The 15,931-nt window shown below is 34.7% G+C and overlaps 2 protein-coding genes across 2 annotated transcripts; both read right to left on the minus strand.

Moving 5' to 3' along the window:
* Window positions 1-4,241: 4,241 nt before the first annotated feature.
* Window positions 4,242-9,777, minus strand: LOC133697106 (uncharacterized). Its single transcript, XM_062119466.1, has 9 exons — window positions 9,507-9,777; window positions 8,692-9,043; window positions 8,264-8,297; window positions 7,804-8,034; window positions 6,306-6,395; window positions 5,550-5,615; window positions 5,370-5,461; window positions 5,235-5,282; window positions 4,242-4,694 (listed from the first exon to the last, which is right to left on the minus strand). Exons 2-9 carry the CDS (start codon window positions 9,006-9,008, stop codon window positions 4,577-4,579), a joined length of 996 nt encoding a protein of 331 aa, XP_061975450.1. The 5' UTR covers window positions 9,009-9,043; window positions 9,507-9,777; the 3' UTR covers window positions 4,242-4,576.
* Window positions 9,778-10,243: 466 nt separating this feature from the next.
* On the minus strand, window positions 10,244-15,778 carry LOC133697105 (CRS2-associated factor 2, chloroplastic). The gene is made up of 6 exons (XM_062119465.1): window positions 15,034-15,778; window positions 14,813-14,940; window positions 14,466-14,691; window positions 13,818-13,945; window positions 12,735-12,882; window positions 10,244-10,895 (listed from the first exon to the last, which is right to left on the minus strand). The coding sequence occupies exons 1-6, from the start codon at window positions 15,677-15,679 to the stop codon at window positions 10,495-10,497; spliced, it is 1,677 nt and encodes a 558-aa protein (XP_061975449.1). The 5' UTR covers window positions 15,680-15,778; the 3' UTR covers window positions 10,244-10,494.
* Window positions 15,779-15,931: the final 153 nt, after the last annotated feature.

Consider the following 15,931-nt stretch of genomic DNA (forward strand, 5'->3'; position numbering starts at 1 on the left):
TTTTTTTTCCATATATAGTATTTTTCCACCATATCTCCCGGTTGAATGAGAGAGCTCGAGTTTTAAAAATATTTTCGAAGAAATTTAAAATAAATTATTATTTTTTATTTATTTTAAATTAATTTTTTTATATATAGATTGTTTTAATAATTCTTTTTTTTAAAAAAAATATTTCAAGCAACAAAACTGAATAAACGAATGGGCAGATACGGCACCAGCCATCTTAGACCACAGTTTCAAACTACCCATATTATTTACAAGCATGGGGTCGTTTAGTTTATTAAATTCTCACAGATGTGGACGGTGATATCACAGAGGCTTGCTTCCATCCAAATTTTGAGAATTTTCAGTTCATGATTATGATATTTATGAGTGTGGTAGGATTATTTTTAAAAAATATATTTTATTTAAAAATATATTAAAATTATTATTTTATATTAATACATAAAAATAATCCACAAATTAAAATAAAAGTTTTAGTTTATTTAAGATATTGAAGCGGGACCTTCAACTACCTTTTAATGGAACACGTGGGCTGAAAAGAATCTTTTTACATTTCCAAGTACTAAGAACAAAAAGATAGCTTTCGGGCTATACGCTCCTTGACAAGTCAATAAAATTCATCAATTCAATTACATAGATCATATCAAATTCTGCTTGACTAGGAGTGAACGTAAATTTACTTTTTAAAATATTTTTTATATCAAAATATACTAAAATAATATATTTTTATTTTTTAAAAATTATTTTTGAGATCAGCACATCAAAACGATTTAAAACATATAAAAAAATTAAATTTTAACAAAAATAAATTTAAACTTTTTAAAATACGATATACACCCCATTTCCAAACAGACACAGAAACAGGATGCAACAAGTCAGTAGTCAAAGTTAGACTTAGTTTCAAGAACAACGTTGTTTGTAGTTTGACGATTCCATGGCCTTGTCCCTAAATGCAATGCAACTATCCTTTTTTTTTTTGTGTGAGCATGGGCTATGTTGTTAGGTGCAGAACTCTAAGATCAAAGAGTTTTAATACTTTAGGCAAAGTTCATGCATTTTCTTTTAGCTTAGATGAGAATATCATCAATTCCTTCTCCTATTATTAGTTTTTTGCGACATTGTAGTTCCATTCTTTATACATATAAAATAGTTTTTTTATTTGTTAGCCAACAAATTACCCGTCATCTAAAATTACTATAGCTCAATTCACGTGCTAATTCAAGTGTTTTACTGTAGCTCAATTCACAGTAAAATATGTCTTACGTGACAATAACATTATCTTTATGCCATTTGATCCAAAAATATTAAGAAAATTACCTTTTTACCCTTTCATCCAAAAAAATTATGCCTCTTAGATGGGGGTGTTGATGTCTTTTTTTTCATAATAAAATTACTCTTTTACCTCTAAAATCAACAAAATATAAAACCGTTGAGCAATAACTTTCTTGACTTTACATAAACTTTCATAGTAAAAATATGTATTTGCCTCTAGAGTCAAAAAAATATTGTTCTATTGGATAAAAGGGCTTTGGGGTTTTAAAATTTTAATGCATAATTACATATCCCCTACGACCTTGGCAATTACATCTTTAATATTGGAAGAGATAAAATATAAGCTTAGAATTTGAGGGTATTTTTATACTTTCATATGAGTATTTTGTGTAATTGTCGGGGTTGTTGGAAATATTTTGGTATTTTCACATTTGTTTTTGAATTTTTTAATGCTTAAAATTGTTGGAGCATGCTCGGTATATTTCAGCGCGTGAGTGGTGTATGTGCCATTAAGGCAATGCGCTTGATGCCACCCGATAGACTTAACTGGCCTTCCGTTGTCTTTCTAGATGCGTTGCTATGTTCTCTTCCATGTAAACTAGCGTGTGACAGTTTACAGTGGTTGAATTGTCACTTGTGGTCATTTGATTTTTTTCTCCTTTTCTCTCTTATAACATGTAATGTATATTATTGTCCTTTTTGTTTTTTAATTCTCAATTTCAATCCTCGTTCTATTACTTTCTTATTTTGTTTCTTTTTCATTTATACAAGTTTTTATTATTTTCAATTTAGTCCTTAAATTGTAATTTTTTATATGTTTTGTTTTTCATTTCAGTCCTTATTTTTTGAATTTGTAATTTTTTCCTTGGCACTTTTGTTGAAGTTTTTTTTCTTTCAATTTCATCCTTCAATCAAAATTTTTATTGTTTTAAGTTTGACCTCATTTTTTTGATTTTTTGATTTTATTAAAGCTATTTCTCAATTCAATTAAACCCTCCAATTAAAAACTTTTATCCCTCTAATTAATATTTTTTCTCACCCTCATTTTTTTTCCCTGTCATAACACAACCACAATGAACTAGCTTGATTTGGTCATGTATCTCTTTCATTTCCCTTTTATTATTATTTTCCCCGGTTGAGCCTTATTTGGGCTTGAATATATTAAATCTTAGACTAAATTAAAGAGTTACAAGAACAAATAAAAAGAAATGTCTACATGCGTGTAGGTTCCTCGTAGCTCCAATGACAACCTTCTGACGATGTCATTGGAATCTTCTTGGCAAAGGCTCTCATCTAGGGCGGCGCATGTTGACGACTCAACCACAACGTCATTAAAAGAGTAATTAGGTGTATTTGTGTAGGCTTAGGCTTCTAATAACTTTAAAGCTTAAGCGGCCGTTAGGTGTGTCTACCACTTTTAATGACGCTGAGAGCATGGGAGGATGCAAGAGAATACATGAACACCCATTTTTGTACCGAAGAAATAATTTTCTATATATATAAAGAAAATTACTGATAATTTAACTAAAATTAATCTTAAAAAGAGTAATTAATTACACAAAAATATTAATTTTGAGATTTAAAATAAAAATAAGAAGCCATGTCATACGGTGCATAAGCATTGGATGTTTTGAGAGAGGCTACAGAGTTGAGAAGTAAAAACTTTTAGTTCCTTGGCAATATACCAACCAGGCTTTTCTAAGTTCAAAAGGAAGGGTATTTGTGTGTAATTTTTGTACGGTAGGTAGTGTCGATATGATGTAAGAAAATGGTGTCTCCGGTTATTTGAAAGTAAATCGGTGTGCCGCATTAAAATGATGCTAATATTTTTTTTTTATAAAAAAAAGCAAGAAAAATTCACGAGTAGATCATTTATTTAAATGAATTCAATAATTTTGCATGTTGACTTTAATCTAAACCCCATGAAAAGAAAAATAAAAAAATAATTATGGAGAGAATGATATGACGCTTCCAACAATATCATAAAAAGTGACTTCCGAGTAACGGGAGGCGTCATACGTATTGTTGAAAGAGCATAGACACCAACCACTTTTGTTTTTTAAATTATTTATATATTTGTTAAAATACTAATTTATCCTATTCACTTTTTTTATAACTAAAAAGCCATAATAAAATTACAAAGAAATCCTTTAACGTCTGTTTTAATCTATTTTACTTTTAAGAGCAATTAAATCATTTCATTGTGTTAGGAAAAATATACAAACTATTTTGTCACTAATCAATTTAGTAATGTTCAATGGATCCCATGGAAAAAATGATATTACCTCCAATTTATCACTAATCAATTTGATAATGTTATTACCCCTGAAAACAAGCTTTGATGATTTTTTTTAAAAAATAAAACAATAAAAATATTGTTTCGTGTTTTGTATCTCATGCCATAATATTTTCCTGATGACTTGCGTTCTTGTTTATGGATGTAAATGAGAAGGGAGACTAATAGCACAATAGGAAAAACATTCAAACAAACCATTCTCAAGTCACATCTCCTTTTAGGACTCAAGTCAATTAAAATAATATAGTTTCAATTTGTTTTATTTTTTAAAAATCAAAACAATATCATTTTATAAAATCAACATATACACGATCCTGTGCGCAAACAAGATAGCATTAACACAAAAACATCATGGGAGGGTAATGGAAATCATCAAACAAGATGCATATGAGATTGTAATGAAAATCACAAAAGCGTGAGGGTAGGGCACCAAATTCATAGGTGATTTGGGGCACATGAAAGAGGAACAAGGTGCCATGCGAAGCCGCCTAAGGGGAGAAAAAAAGGGTATTGAAGAACTCAAATCGGGGTAGCTGATTACAAAAGCATTAAAGCAGGTTTACTGAGTGCAAAAATCCCTAAAAATGTCATAACATGCTGCACCATAAAAGAAAAACAAAACAAAAAATGATAGGATTGTGATGAATTCGGAAAGGAAAAGATCTCTACATGGCAGCAGTAAATTAGTGGCGTAGTGCCATATCGTTTCCTTGATGAATTCATCCAAGCACGTTTTGTTTAATACATCTCTTTCAAGAGATGCAAAAAAATGGTAGGTGCTTGACAATTTTTACATTTTTTTCTCCCAAAAATCTTACTATTTTGAGCCAAAAAAAAACCCGTACCGGTGCTGGATGCTGTGATGTCAAATCCACAGCTTCTCGTTCAAAAACAACAATTATACTATGTACCAAGCGAGGAGCCTGATTGATTACTCCAAAAAAACCCATTGTGTGCTAATAGCAGCAATGATAACGTCGTGGGCATTATGTACCGTCCTAATTCTCACTTCAAACCTTGATAGGAATCTGGAAATGATCTTGACAGCCAAATGTGCTTCAGCTTAATTATCAAAGCAAAGATGCCGTAGCATGGAACATGCATCAACCCCACGGCCATGTACCTGTACAAGTAAATAGCAGCAGCATGGATGGGTCAGTTCATCAGCATCAATGTTATACGCTGGCAGAACCAAGCAAATCTTTAATTGTTAATCGCAACAGTCAGCTCTGGACCTGCAGAAATGAGAGTGCTGCTGTGCTAACCTTCCGGAACTCTGCAATTCGAGATATCTAAGTAAACCTAAAACAGTTCTGCGAGTAAAATACCATGATTGCCCATTTGCCAACAATCACAATAGCTCGCCTACTTGAGACTAAGTCAACTAGAGCCAATGAACCTGAAGGTTCATATGACTTGAAAGTTAAAAAGGATGATTATTCTTTTTTTCTCAAATACCAAAATTGTCGCTTCCAGTTGCTAGTTAAGAAGTTTAAAGTCCAAGAAATCACATCCCCAAACGAAATCTCTTAGTTTGTCAAGGCATCATGGGTAAATTGTTTGGAGAAACAGCATCTTAAACTAGCTTGTACCAGGTTAGATGTTGGATGTATAAGCTTTGCCACATGGTAATAACAAAAATGATGAGTACATTATTACATACCATACGGGGGCATATGGCGATGACAAATCAAGAAAGGGGTACGGCCACCTGTAAGGACGGTATAGTCATCATGCAGAAAAACAAAAAGGATCATATGTAAATAACTAAAAAAGGCAAAATGACACAAGGCCTTACCACATTGAAACACAAGCATGGATGATCCACTGAGAAATGACAAATATGGATGTCCATAAAACAAAATATGCGATCCGAAACATGGGAAACCGCTGGAAGAAAAGGATAAATGTGAATTTGTAATTGACCATGAAGGAATTAGAATATAAAAACCACCAATGTTACAAAGGACAGGGTTACCATGCAATTCAAGACCGTGTCACCGAGGAGAAAAAAAGCGTTGACTGAGTGCATGCAAACATTCAGCTGCAGTTACAAAAGTAGACAATTTTCAAATGAAAGGAAAATATACTTGTTTTACAATACAGTGCAATGAATTGCAGCATATATTTCCTCAACACATGCTTTGATTATGGAGCGCACTTGACTAGCTTAATCTATAATCGAGACTTCAAATTTTATAAAAACTGCAACACAGGACTCATGTTATGTTAATTTCTTGAACATGTAGAAAACTAAAAGCAACTTCGTAGTTTAGAAAAAACTAAACAATTAAAGAATTTTTTAACATGTATCAAAGAAAATTGTTGTTATGCCAGAACACTTCTTTTCCCATTGTTCGGAGACAAAAATCAAGGGAAGGTCAGAAAACTATCAGAATTTGAAAAAAAAAAAAAAAAAACCATAAATTCTTTGAATTCATAAGCAAAGTAAATCATGTGCATTTAGAAAGGTTCACTTCTATTGGCCCTGTTCTTCCATGCAAATACAAGCATAAAAGCAAAAGTCAGGTGGTGTTGTAGCAAGTTTTCCAACAAAGAAATGAAACGCAGATTAATTTTCAGCCAATGAAGAAAATTAACTTGCCATCTTAGGTTATTTTTCATATCACCCATACTTGCTCCCTCCCCTTCTTCGCCCAAACCTCCCACCCTGCCACCATATGTACAACTCTAACAGAAGCAAAAAACCAAGTGGAGTGGTATGGATACTTACAAAATCAAGACTGAAATCTTTGGCTGATAGAAATGGATAAATAATGAACCAGAACACACAATCAGTGAGCACAACAGCACCTGCACACATCTGTTCATAGATAGAAAAGAAAAGAATAAGCAAGGCATTTCATCAGCTTACCTTTCATGCATGAGGCAACACCATTTAAAATGTATTTAAGACACTTACAGAAGCAGGCAGAAAATTAAAAAATTAGTCAAAAGAAAATGGGAAAATAATGGAGCACTAAAGTTGCATTAGAGCAAACATAACAACCATCCAGAATAAAGATAAGAGTAAACATAATAAACATCCAGAATAAAGACAAAAAGGGTATGATTATGTGCACAACTTAATCCAAACCGGTGGATTTCTGACCTGTGAGCAGGGTTAACAGATCATAGGCACTTAATCATCAGCACGCACCATCAAGGGTATATATCTTTGCATAATTCAAATCAGAGAGACTTATGGGTTCACCAAATACCAAGTACTTGTGTTATATATCCACAAATGAATCTTAGTATAACTTTTACTGTTTACAGACATGAGTTCCTGGTTCTTATAAGTCTAAACTAAGCCTAGCAATTCTAAAAAATAATCAACCGGAAGAAAAGTAATCCTATTCTAACTTCTCTTTGCCTTGGAGAAAATATAATTAGCTATGAAACTTCTAGTATGGATTGAGCCAACACCTTACAGATTAAGATTACTCATGGTTGAAAAAAGTTGTCTATTGGCTGGTAGTAGGTATGGAAGTACAGCACCAACCACAGCATTCCTACCAAATTTCCTTTCCTAATATCCACCATCAATAATTGGATCTCTCCACTTGAAGAGATGGATCAAGTTCAATGGTGGCCAGTATGCCTCTTCTGCATGTGCGTCAAGCATGTCAATAAAACAACATTTATTATTTCCCTTCTATCTATTTTTGTGAGAAATTACTCACCATTCTTTCACAAAATGACTGCGCAAGTGCTGTCACTTAATTACCAGAGCATTCCAGACCAAGAAATATAAATGGTCTGAAAGCTATCTTTGTGAATTTTCAACAATATGGTCTTTGCCCAACAAACTCAAAATCCCTTAAGCCATACACTTTCTATCTTTCCATAGTTCTGTTGAACAAGTGTCAGAACCTGACCCTTTTGGTGATGCTTTAGATCTTGATAAACAACTCATAAAGATCATCATACAATACTACTACTCTCTCTCTCTCTCTCTCTCTCTCTATCCCTCTCCATACATACATACATATCTATATACTTATCTATCTATCTATCTACACACACACACACACACACACACACATATATATATAGATATATATTCCTCATTTTCAAGTTGAGACTTTCAACAGAAACATATAAAGAGAATCAAGGCAAATTACCTCCTCATGGAAAGAATAAAAGAAACACGAGAGCCAAAAAATAGAAAATCAAATGTTCATTGTTCAATTGAAACTAAGGAAGCTGATTGTTAAACAAGAACTTACCTGAAAAGCAATTTGAAAAACATAGCCCCACGAACTTGCAATTTGGCGAGTGCGAGGTTCTTGGCTGGTATCTAAACTTTTGTCTGAGGTGGATATATTCACAATTTCTTCTCCAGGTGTTGGAGCTATGTAAGTGCCTCGTTCTGCATCTAAAGTCTCATGATTCACCTGATCACCACCCAATACACAGCGATAGTAGCAGCACCCATAAATGGAAACTGAAGATCCCATCTGCAAATTGAATTTCAGAGCATCAGTAACTTATGCAAACTGAGATCGATCAAATTAATCTTCGAGTAGCCACCCTTTATCCAAAACCTAATGAATTTTGGGAAACATTGATATATAAATGGCTCTTATACAGTTATACTGACACTCGTATGTTTCTTCAGGGTTAACTGAAAAGAAACTATTCCTTGGACATCATCAAAATGTATAAACAGATCTACAAGAGAAATACCGCAAAATAGATTGTCACCAAAGCAAATGTCCACCTGCACAGTGAAAGGAAGAAGAGGAAGGAAAAAAATCAGATATGCAATGAGAAACAATGACAACTTCTTTTCTTTTTCTTAGTTGCTTATAAGGATAAACAGCAACACCATTGTTGCCACAACTGTTTGTACATCTAGGGAGGCTTTCAACCCCACCTAAAGGAAAAGACTCAAAGAGTTGGATGACCAATAGAGTATGTTCTAGCAGATAATTGGAAATCCATATGTTCAACCTGTGCTCCATACAATTTACAGAACACTTAAACAACATTCTGTACAGATAACCATCATACCCGCATTTTAGAGAAATCTTCAAAATGGTTCTCCTATTCAACTTGTATTGAAATATCTTTGAGTAAAATTAAGATGAATGCTATAAAGGTCAGTGACTTACTGAGTATAAAAGAAAAAAATGCCCCCTCCATCAGTGACCACATTTGCTGTGATCAATGATAAAAGAACAAAAAAGGCGATAATCCTAAACGCAAGCAGCCAAGCCGGATGGATTGTTTTCACACAAGTATTCCAAGCTTCATCTTTGTACAGAAACCCTGGTCTTTCTTGCTGATTTTCTCTCCTATCCGATTCCTTAGACCCTTCATTTTTCCATATTAGAATTGCTGCTAAAACCATAGATATTAAAATAAAGAGAGCGCAAAGGAAGAATCTCCAGTTCAACCAGTAACCCGGTAAGGTTGTATCAGCAGTCATGATTGGCTGCCAAGTATGCGTATGCTTTGAGGATCCTGATAAGAAACTCAACAAATTACTCAAACTTGCTCCACTGATCATCATATTTTACGACTAGATTCAGTTTTGAAAATCAAAGCAAATTAGATGAAGCTGTAAGTTCCAACTTCCAAGATATTAAGATACGATTTCACATTTTGCTAAACAGGTAAATCACAAAAAGAAAAAAAAACCTAAACCCATCCATTGCAAGAAAACCATCGACGTAAAAAAGAAAAGGGACCACAAGAATCAAATGAAGGGAGATAAATTTGCTAAAATATTTTTGTGGGGATTTCAAATGTAGATGAAAATAAAGACTCCAAGCAAGGAATAAAATAAAATAAAAACTCCCAGCAAGCAAGGAATGAAGGATGCTACTACAATATATGGAAAAAAAAAAAACAAAGAGAGATTCTTTGCTTTATATGCAATTTAGTTTTTATTAGATCAGAAGAGACAAGCGTCTTTGAAACTTACAGCTGAGGGATAGAATCAAGAAGATTCTTAATTTGCTTATTTCTCCTCCTTATCCTCCTCCTATTCTCTATCTGCACACTTTCTGTAAGGACATGACATAAACAGCAGCAACGTAAAGGATAATCAGTTGGTCGTTTTTGCTTCGCTACTAGTCTCCTGTCTTTTTAATGGTCACGGGGTGGGGCAGCGTATGGAGAATCGCAAGGCGGTGATCGGAAGAGACAAGATTTTGATTGATTTAATTTTTTTCTCGCTCTAATAATAAACAAGATATTCTAGAGGAAAGAAACCCGGCACATTTAAGTTGTGATTTTAGTAAATTATGTTTTAGTCCCCAAAATCTGAAGCTAATTATAACTTAGCTCGTTTATTTAAAACTCCTACAACTCAATCCCTTTTCTTTTCTAGACCATTGTCTTATTAAAACATAGATTGGTTTACTTGGAAAAATCTTGAATTATTAAAACATAAATTATTAGATATGATAAGAGGATTTATCATGAAAATTATTCATAAATCCCACTATTATGTGAGAAAGGGGAGTACAATCCTTGATATATTGAATAATTTCTAAGTTTAGGGACTAATGTATAATTTACTCTTCTAATTCTAGACGGATCCGACCACCGGACCTCCGGGAACGAGCAGGTAAGGGAAGATACTAGTTTGACACGTTTTCTTTTTTCTTGTTCTCGTGGAAACAATACAACCACAAATAAATACAGCCATAAGAATCCTTTTTGGCTTAGAACTCCATTTTTATATATAGTTTAATAAATATTTTTCATCATAAATAATTTAATATTCCGTTTCTCTCTCTTTACATTGGGGGCAGCGGAACATTTTTAAGAGCAAAAGGAAAGGCTACAAATACACACAAGAGACATTCAGCTGAGGAGGAGGACAGCACTTGCCATGCAATAGCATTGCCTTGCCCTTGCGAGCAAGAAAGGTTGATAAGCACAGCAGACAGATACTTCTTCCATTTTCATTTTTTATCGAGCTTCTCTGGTATCAGATCAATGGATAATGATCCCGGAGGGGCTGAGGTTTCTAGCTCTTCAAAGGATTCGCTATCATAGTATTCATCATCACTATACATGTCATCTTCAGAAAAATTTTCACTATGAGAATCATCTTCAAATGTTGAGATTGAGTTGCTGCTACCACCTTCACTAGACATAACTAATGCAGGGTAGGAGTGTTCCGTGGCCTGCGAAATACCCTCAAACTCCTCTACTTTTGTCAAAAGAGCATCAGGACCAAGATCAATCTCATCTAGCAAAATTGCCTTGTTTGACTCAAGTGCATGCTTCCACAGGAGCATCATTTTAGGGCTTGAGCTCACTATTTTGGCATCAGAGTTATCACAATCAACATCAGATTTGCCTGAAAATAACAGTGAAATAAACAAAAAGGAGATATTAGAGCTGTAACATTGTGAAATTAGCTCCTAGACATGTAGGATTACTATTATTAAGTTCAGGGGAACAAATAGACAACGGCAATTTGCCAGATTATCAAGCAACAATGTCAATCGATTATTGTGGCTTGAAAAAGGATTGAGATGCATTTCAAAGATACAAAAAAGATGAAAACGACCTCCTAAAATGTGGAGAAGAAACAAAATACCATGTGAACCCAGATTCCAATGTTCACCAGCAGTTTGTGGCTAGTCAACCAATTCTATGGTTGCTCGATAATTAAATGCACGTCTGATCATTATTTGCAACTAGGGAGGGGAAAAAACGGGGAACAAAACAGATTGCAAAAAGAGGAGAGAAACTGCATAAGTGGGTTCCTCCTCCCTCAATAATATGATGCTTTCAGGAACGCAGTTTCTAGGAAACTGCTTTCTGACAACAATTGATATGGACCTTTTTGAATTTTTCAATAACAATTGTCTGCCAGATCAAGTGGGACAGAGCTTTTCCTGTAAATAACCAAGTTCTAGAGGCCATAAGAATTTTCCTAGATATTGCACACCTTGAAATCATCCTAGTATTCAATTACTGTTCATGAGATTCACTATCTTCAGACATTGCTGTGATAAGTCCCAACTTCCACGTACCAATTATCTGAAAAGCTACCATTACAGCATTTTGTTCTCCTATCTAACAATTGCACAGCCAACAGAATCAGTTGAGAGTTGCACTGTGAGATAGGACCATGAACCATGTCAAAATCAAGGCTTCCAATTTCAGTCAATATGCAAATCACATGTTCCAAAACTACTGGTGGAGATGAAAATTGATTAAGGCTTCCAATTTTAGTCTAAACTAGCCAACTTATTCCCGCCATGCTGCTGCAGGTAGGATTAAAAGTTAACTTCTAATGCATAAAAAGGAATGGACAAGCATTGTTAATGTGTTTTCTAGCATCATGAAAAAAATTAATTGTGAATCAAAAAGTTGATGGTATTTTTAATAAAATAAATAAAAAATTATATGCATTTCTTTTTTTTAAACAAAAATATTTAAGATGGTGATGATGAATTGGAGGCCAAAGAAAAATAAGGTCTAGTGCTTGGCCTGCAATTTAAGCCCATATGCTTGGCCTTCTTTTTCTTTGATAGGGCGGATGATTGTCCACCTTATTAAAAAAAAAAAAAAACGCAATAGACAAAATGTCGCCTGTGACCTGAAAACACCTTACAGACCTCAACAGACCCATTTTTAGTCCCAAAAAAATTGATCAATCTATAATACTTGGATTATTTAACTTAACTCAACCTGTTAAAGTCAAATAATGTGAATATTACAGATGATAGCAGATTAAAAAACCCAATAAATGGATATCACGGGTCGGGTTTTTAAAACCCAGCCAACTCAACCCAACTCATATATCTTTTATTTTTTTTTTGTCTTTATATTTGATAGTTTAAGAATTCAACATTTATTTTGATTTTATTTATAAATGTTTTGGTTCCAAAGTTTTTGTTAGTGGTTTTCTATTAGACTTCTTTAACGTAAAAAAATGACATGTTTCTTTGCTAGAGGGGAAGGGAAGGTAACTATGACGGTGCAAAGTATGAAAATTAGACTTAACATTGAGGTACCATGACACCTACAATCTATGTTGTTCGTCTGCCTCTAAATACTGACCTATTAGAAATTACTGTTGCAAAGTCTAGTATCCTTGTTCAAGTTAATAGGCAATATCAGTAGTTGTCTTCTAAAGTCATGCAAATGCAATGTGGCTACTCCCAGTCTCCTCTCTAACACATACCTGAATCATCAGAACCACTTGCAATATCTAATTCAGCAGGAAATGAAATGGAAGGTCGAGCTTCTGGATACATTGATTTCCAGTCTTGTCCCCTCCACATCAGTATCTGCTCATCTTCAAAAGACAACAGCACACAAGGGACCAAATCCTGTCAAGAGATGAAAAGGGTTCAGGAAACTTCAACCACATTATCCAGAGGCCAGAATAACTAGGACATGCTGTAGGTAAGGAAATCAAACATGAGTAATCGATGTTCAATATTCAACATATTTTTCTACACTTGCACAGCATGCTGTAAATTCATTGATGCTCTAATAAGTGCCCTACATCCATATGACCATGTCCATGTCTTTAAGAGGTTTGCCAACTCCATTAGAACAACAAGATTTGAAAAAAATTCCATGCCACTAATTTATCAGCTACAGACAAGCATAGTGGAGAAAAGCTTTCATGCAATGAGCAACTCCAACCAATGAGAAGATTGTCAGCTTTGCAACCCTGATTCAAGGCCATCGGTGGGCTCTGCTAATTTTAAATTTGCTTAGATCTTTATCTCATGAACAATCATTGCTTTTGCCAAATTGAGTGGCAAGGGTAGGCTGAAGCTTTCATACAGGTTCTATTCTCTACGACTAACAATGAGGTTAAGACCATATATTAATCCTACTGAAAAAAAGAAAAGAAAATAAAAGGTCCTCGTTATGAAATTTTGCAAAGTACTTCACAAAACTTAGTTCAATTATTGAATGCTATCACATGATCTTACAAACTTCACAGCTATCACACAATGGTTCACAACGATTTTAATACTTGACAACAGCAACTTTTTTCTTTCGAAGCAGAAAGAGATGCTTCCAATGAAAAGCTAAGAAAACAGGCATATCAAAGAAAATATGATCCTGTTTTAATTCATAGCCAAATTAATCAGCCAACTATTCATATTAGATTGCCCTTTACATATGATTTGTTTGCGGGAGGTTTCCATGTAAATGTCCTCTTTCCAGTTTTTATCTTCTTTTTTTTCAGTGCATACATCTTGTCCCTAACTTTATATGCAACAATGTTTTTGCTTTCATTGATTACCTTAAGCTTAGCACCCAACTTCTTGTAATCACTAGGTTCCATCCCTTTGCAGTCAACCTTCACCAATGGACTTCCTTCAAAAGCAGTCCTAACATCTCTTACCAATGTGATGTACACTCCATTTTTTGCTGCAATTTGCATAACAAAGTAAGATATTTGTAACAATTACTTGCGAGTGAAAAAAAAAATAGGAGGAGGAAGGGAGGTGGTATTGAGTTTCAGTGATGGACACATCAACTTTGTCTATAAAAGGTGCATGCATATTAGTATACTCCTCACAACAGAAAAAGTTCAGTGTTTATGAGGTATCTGCAAATGTAGGATACCTTGAGAAAACCATATGCCTCAGAAGAGAAATCAGAACACAAAAAAAAAATGCAAAATCTAAGAGAAAGTAACATAATAATAACTTTTTTTGATAAAAAAAAAAAACATAATAATAACTTTTACTTCTAAAAATCTTACATTAAGAAGGCAAAAATTCATATATGTATGGGAAGTGGAGTGCCATAGCCATCATTGCACCATTGCTTTCAAACAAGAATAAATTTATTTTGCCATTTTACACATTCAGAAAATAATTATTGATAACAAGGGCAACAAAGTAGCTAGGACATTCCAATATGAAAGATGAAATGGGTTATTTACCTAATTTACATATCGGCAGAAGATTCTTCCCTTTCTTCCGAAATTCATCTGCTTGAGCTTTTGTCAATCCTTCAGGAGCTTCTTGAATAAGTTTTGGGTAGACCGGAGCAGCTGGTTTCCAGAGCATTACCGGGTATTGCGGACGAGTTCGGTAGTTGTAATTTCTGCCACGAAAAAGATAAACTACGCCACCAACTCGGTGAATGATCTTTCCTCCAGTTTTTTCCTAGCATCAGAATAAAACAATATGCATAGTATCAGGCACTAATGACTTGCAAAGTTCATAGCAATATGCTTAAACTGATATTACATAGCATAACAACACTGACACTAAAAAACACAAGTACCTCCAAATGCCGGCAAACATTATCCATATCTACAGTAGGAACACCCTTACAACGAACTTTACAAACCCGCCTTCGCTTCCAATGTGAGTGTACTAACTCCAACATATTATGAGTCAATCCATCCCTCCCTGGGGGCCCGCCCACCAATTCAAATCAATCAATCCAAATGCAATACAGAGAAAGAAATGCTATGAATATCATGTTTTAAGAAAGAAACTCACCGAGATTAACCTGTCTATTATCAGACAAATGAGGCTTAATAAGCAGTTTAATCTCCCAAGTCTTCAAAGGTTCCCCGAGTATCTCCTCCCTGGATTTCCCTTCCTCTGGAAACTTCCCGAACGGGTAAGGGCCGGGCATTTCCACATACTTGACCCCTTTTTTACCTGCTGGAGGCGGATTAAACGAATCGAAAACCGGAATCTTCTTCTTGCTGGTTTTCAAGGGGGGTTTGCCAGTCCAAGGTCGCGGCATTGTGGGTGGCGCAAAGGGCAAGAAAGCCGGCTCCCGGATGGCCAATGGCTTCACTTTAGGAGTCTCTGAGTAGCTGAATTGGAATTCGAATGGAGCCCCTGGGAGAAGATAGGATACACCGGAGTCGCCAACAAGGACAGAGCGGTCACCGTCTGACGCGATGACCCCACCACCATCTTTAACGGGCTTGTAGTACTTGGTTCGAAGATGGGGGATTTTGAACGCAGGGCTGGCAGAATTTTTGGATTTTTTGAGAGGAGGAGGGTATTTGGGGATGGGAATGGGAGGTGGAGGAGGAGGAGAAGGAGAAGAGGAAGCAGTTGGGTCCTTTCCGAGTGGAAGCGAAGAGAAGAGGTTGAGACCTGGCGTTGGCAATGAAGCCACAATCGCCATGTATTATCTCTTCAAGGGATTAGATTACAGAGAAATGGAGAGGTTTTTCTTGGGTTTTGTTATCTGTTGCTGCGACCTGCAGAGTGGAACATAGAAAGCGAGCCAAGATATTATTATATCAAGATTTTATATATTTTAAAAATTCGTTTAAAACTTGGGCCTTTCATTTTATTTTTCCAATTAATTATTGTTTTATTTTATTTAAAGAAGAATAAAATGAATAAAAGAGAAATAGATAAGACTGTGATTAAA

This window comes from Populus nigra, chromosome 6, assembly GCF_951802175.1.
Source record: "Populus nigra chromosome 6, ddPopNigr1.1, whole genome shotgun sequence".
In the NCBI taxonomy this organism is placed as follows: domain Eukaryota; kingdom Viridiplantae; phylum Streptophyta; class Magnoliopsida; order Malpighiales; family Salicaceae; genus Populus; species Populus nigra.

Bases quoted from the DNA above. Each gene is read 5' to 3' on its own strand.
- LOC133697105 (XM_062119465.1), bottom strand. From the start codon at position 15,679: ATGGCGATTGTGGCTTCATTGCCAACGCCAGGTCTCAACCTCTTCTCT. The intron at 14,941-15,033 runs GTGAGTTTCTTT...GCGGGCCCCCAG, and splicing joins TAATAGACAGGTTAATCTCG to GGAGGGATGGATTGACTCAT. The intron at 12,883-13,817 runs GTAATCAATGAA...ATCTCTTGACAG, and splicing joins AGTTGGGTGCTAAGCTTAAG to GATTTGGTCCCTTGTGTGCT.
- LOC133697106 (XM_062119466.1), bottom strand. From the start codon at position 9,008: ATGACTGCTGATACAACCTTACCGGGTTACTGGTTGAACTGGAGATTC. The intron at 8,298-8,691 runs GTAAGTCACTGA...TTCACTGTGCAG, and splicing joins ATTTTTTTCTTTTATACTCA to GTGGACATTTGCTTTGGTGA. The intron at 5,462-5,549 runs GTAACCCTGTCC...CTTTTCTTCCAG, and splicing joins ACACGGTCTTGAATTGCATG to CGGTTTCCCATGTTTCGGAT.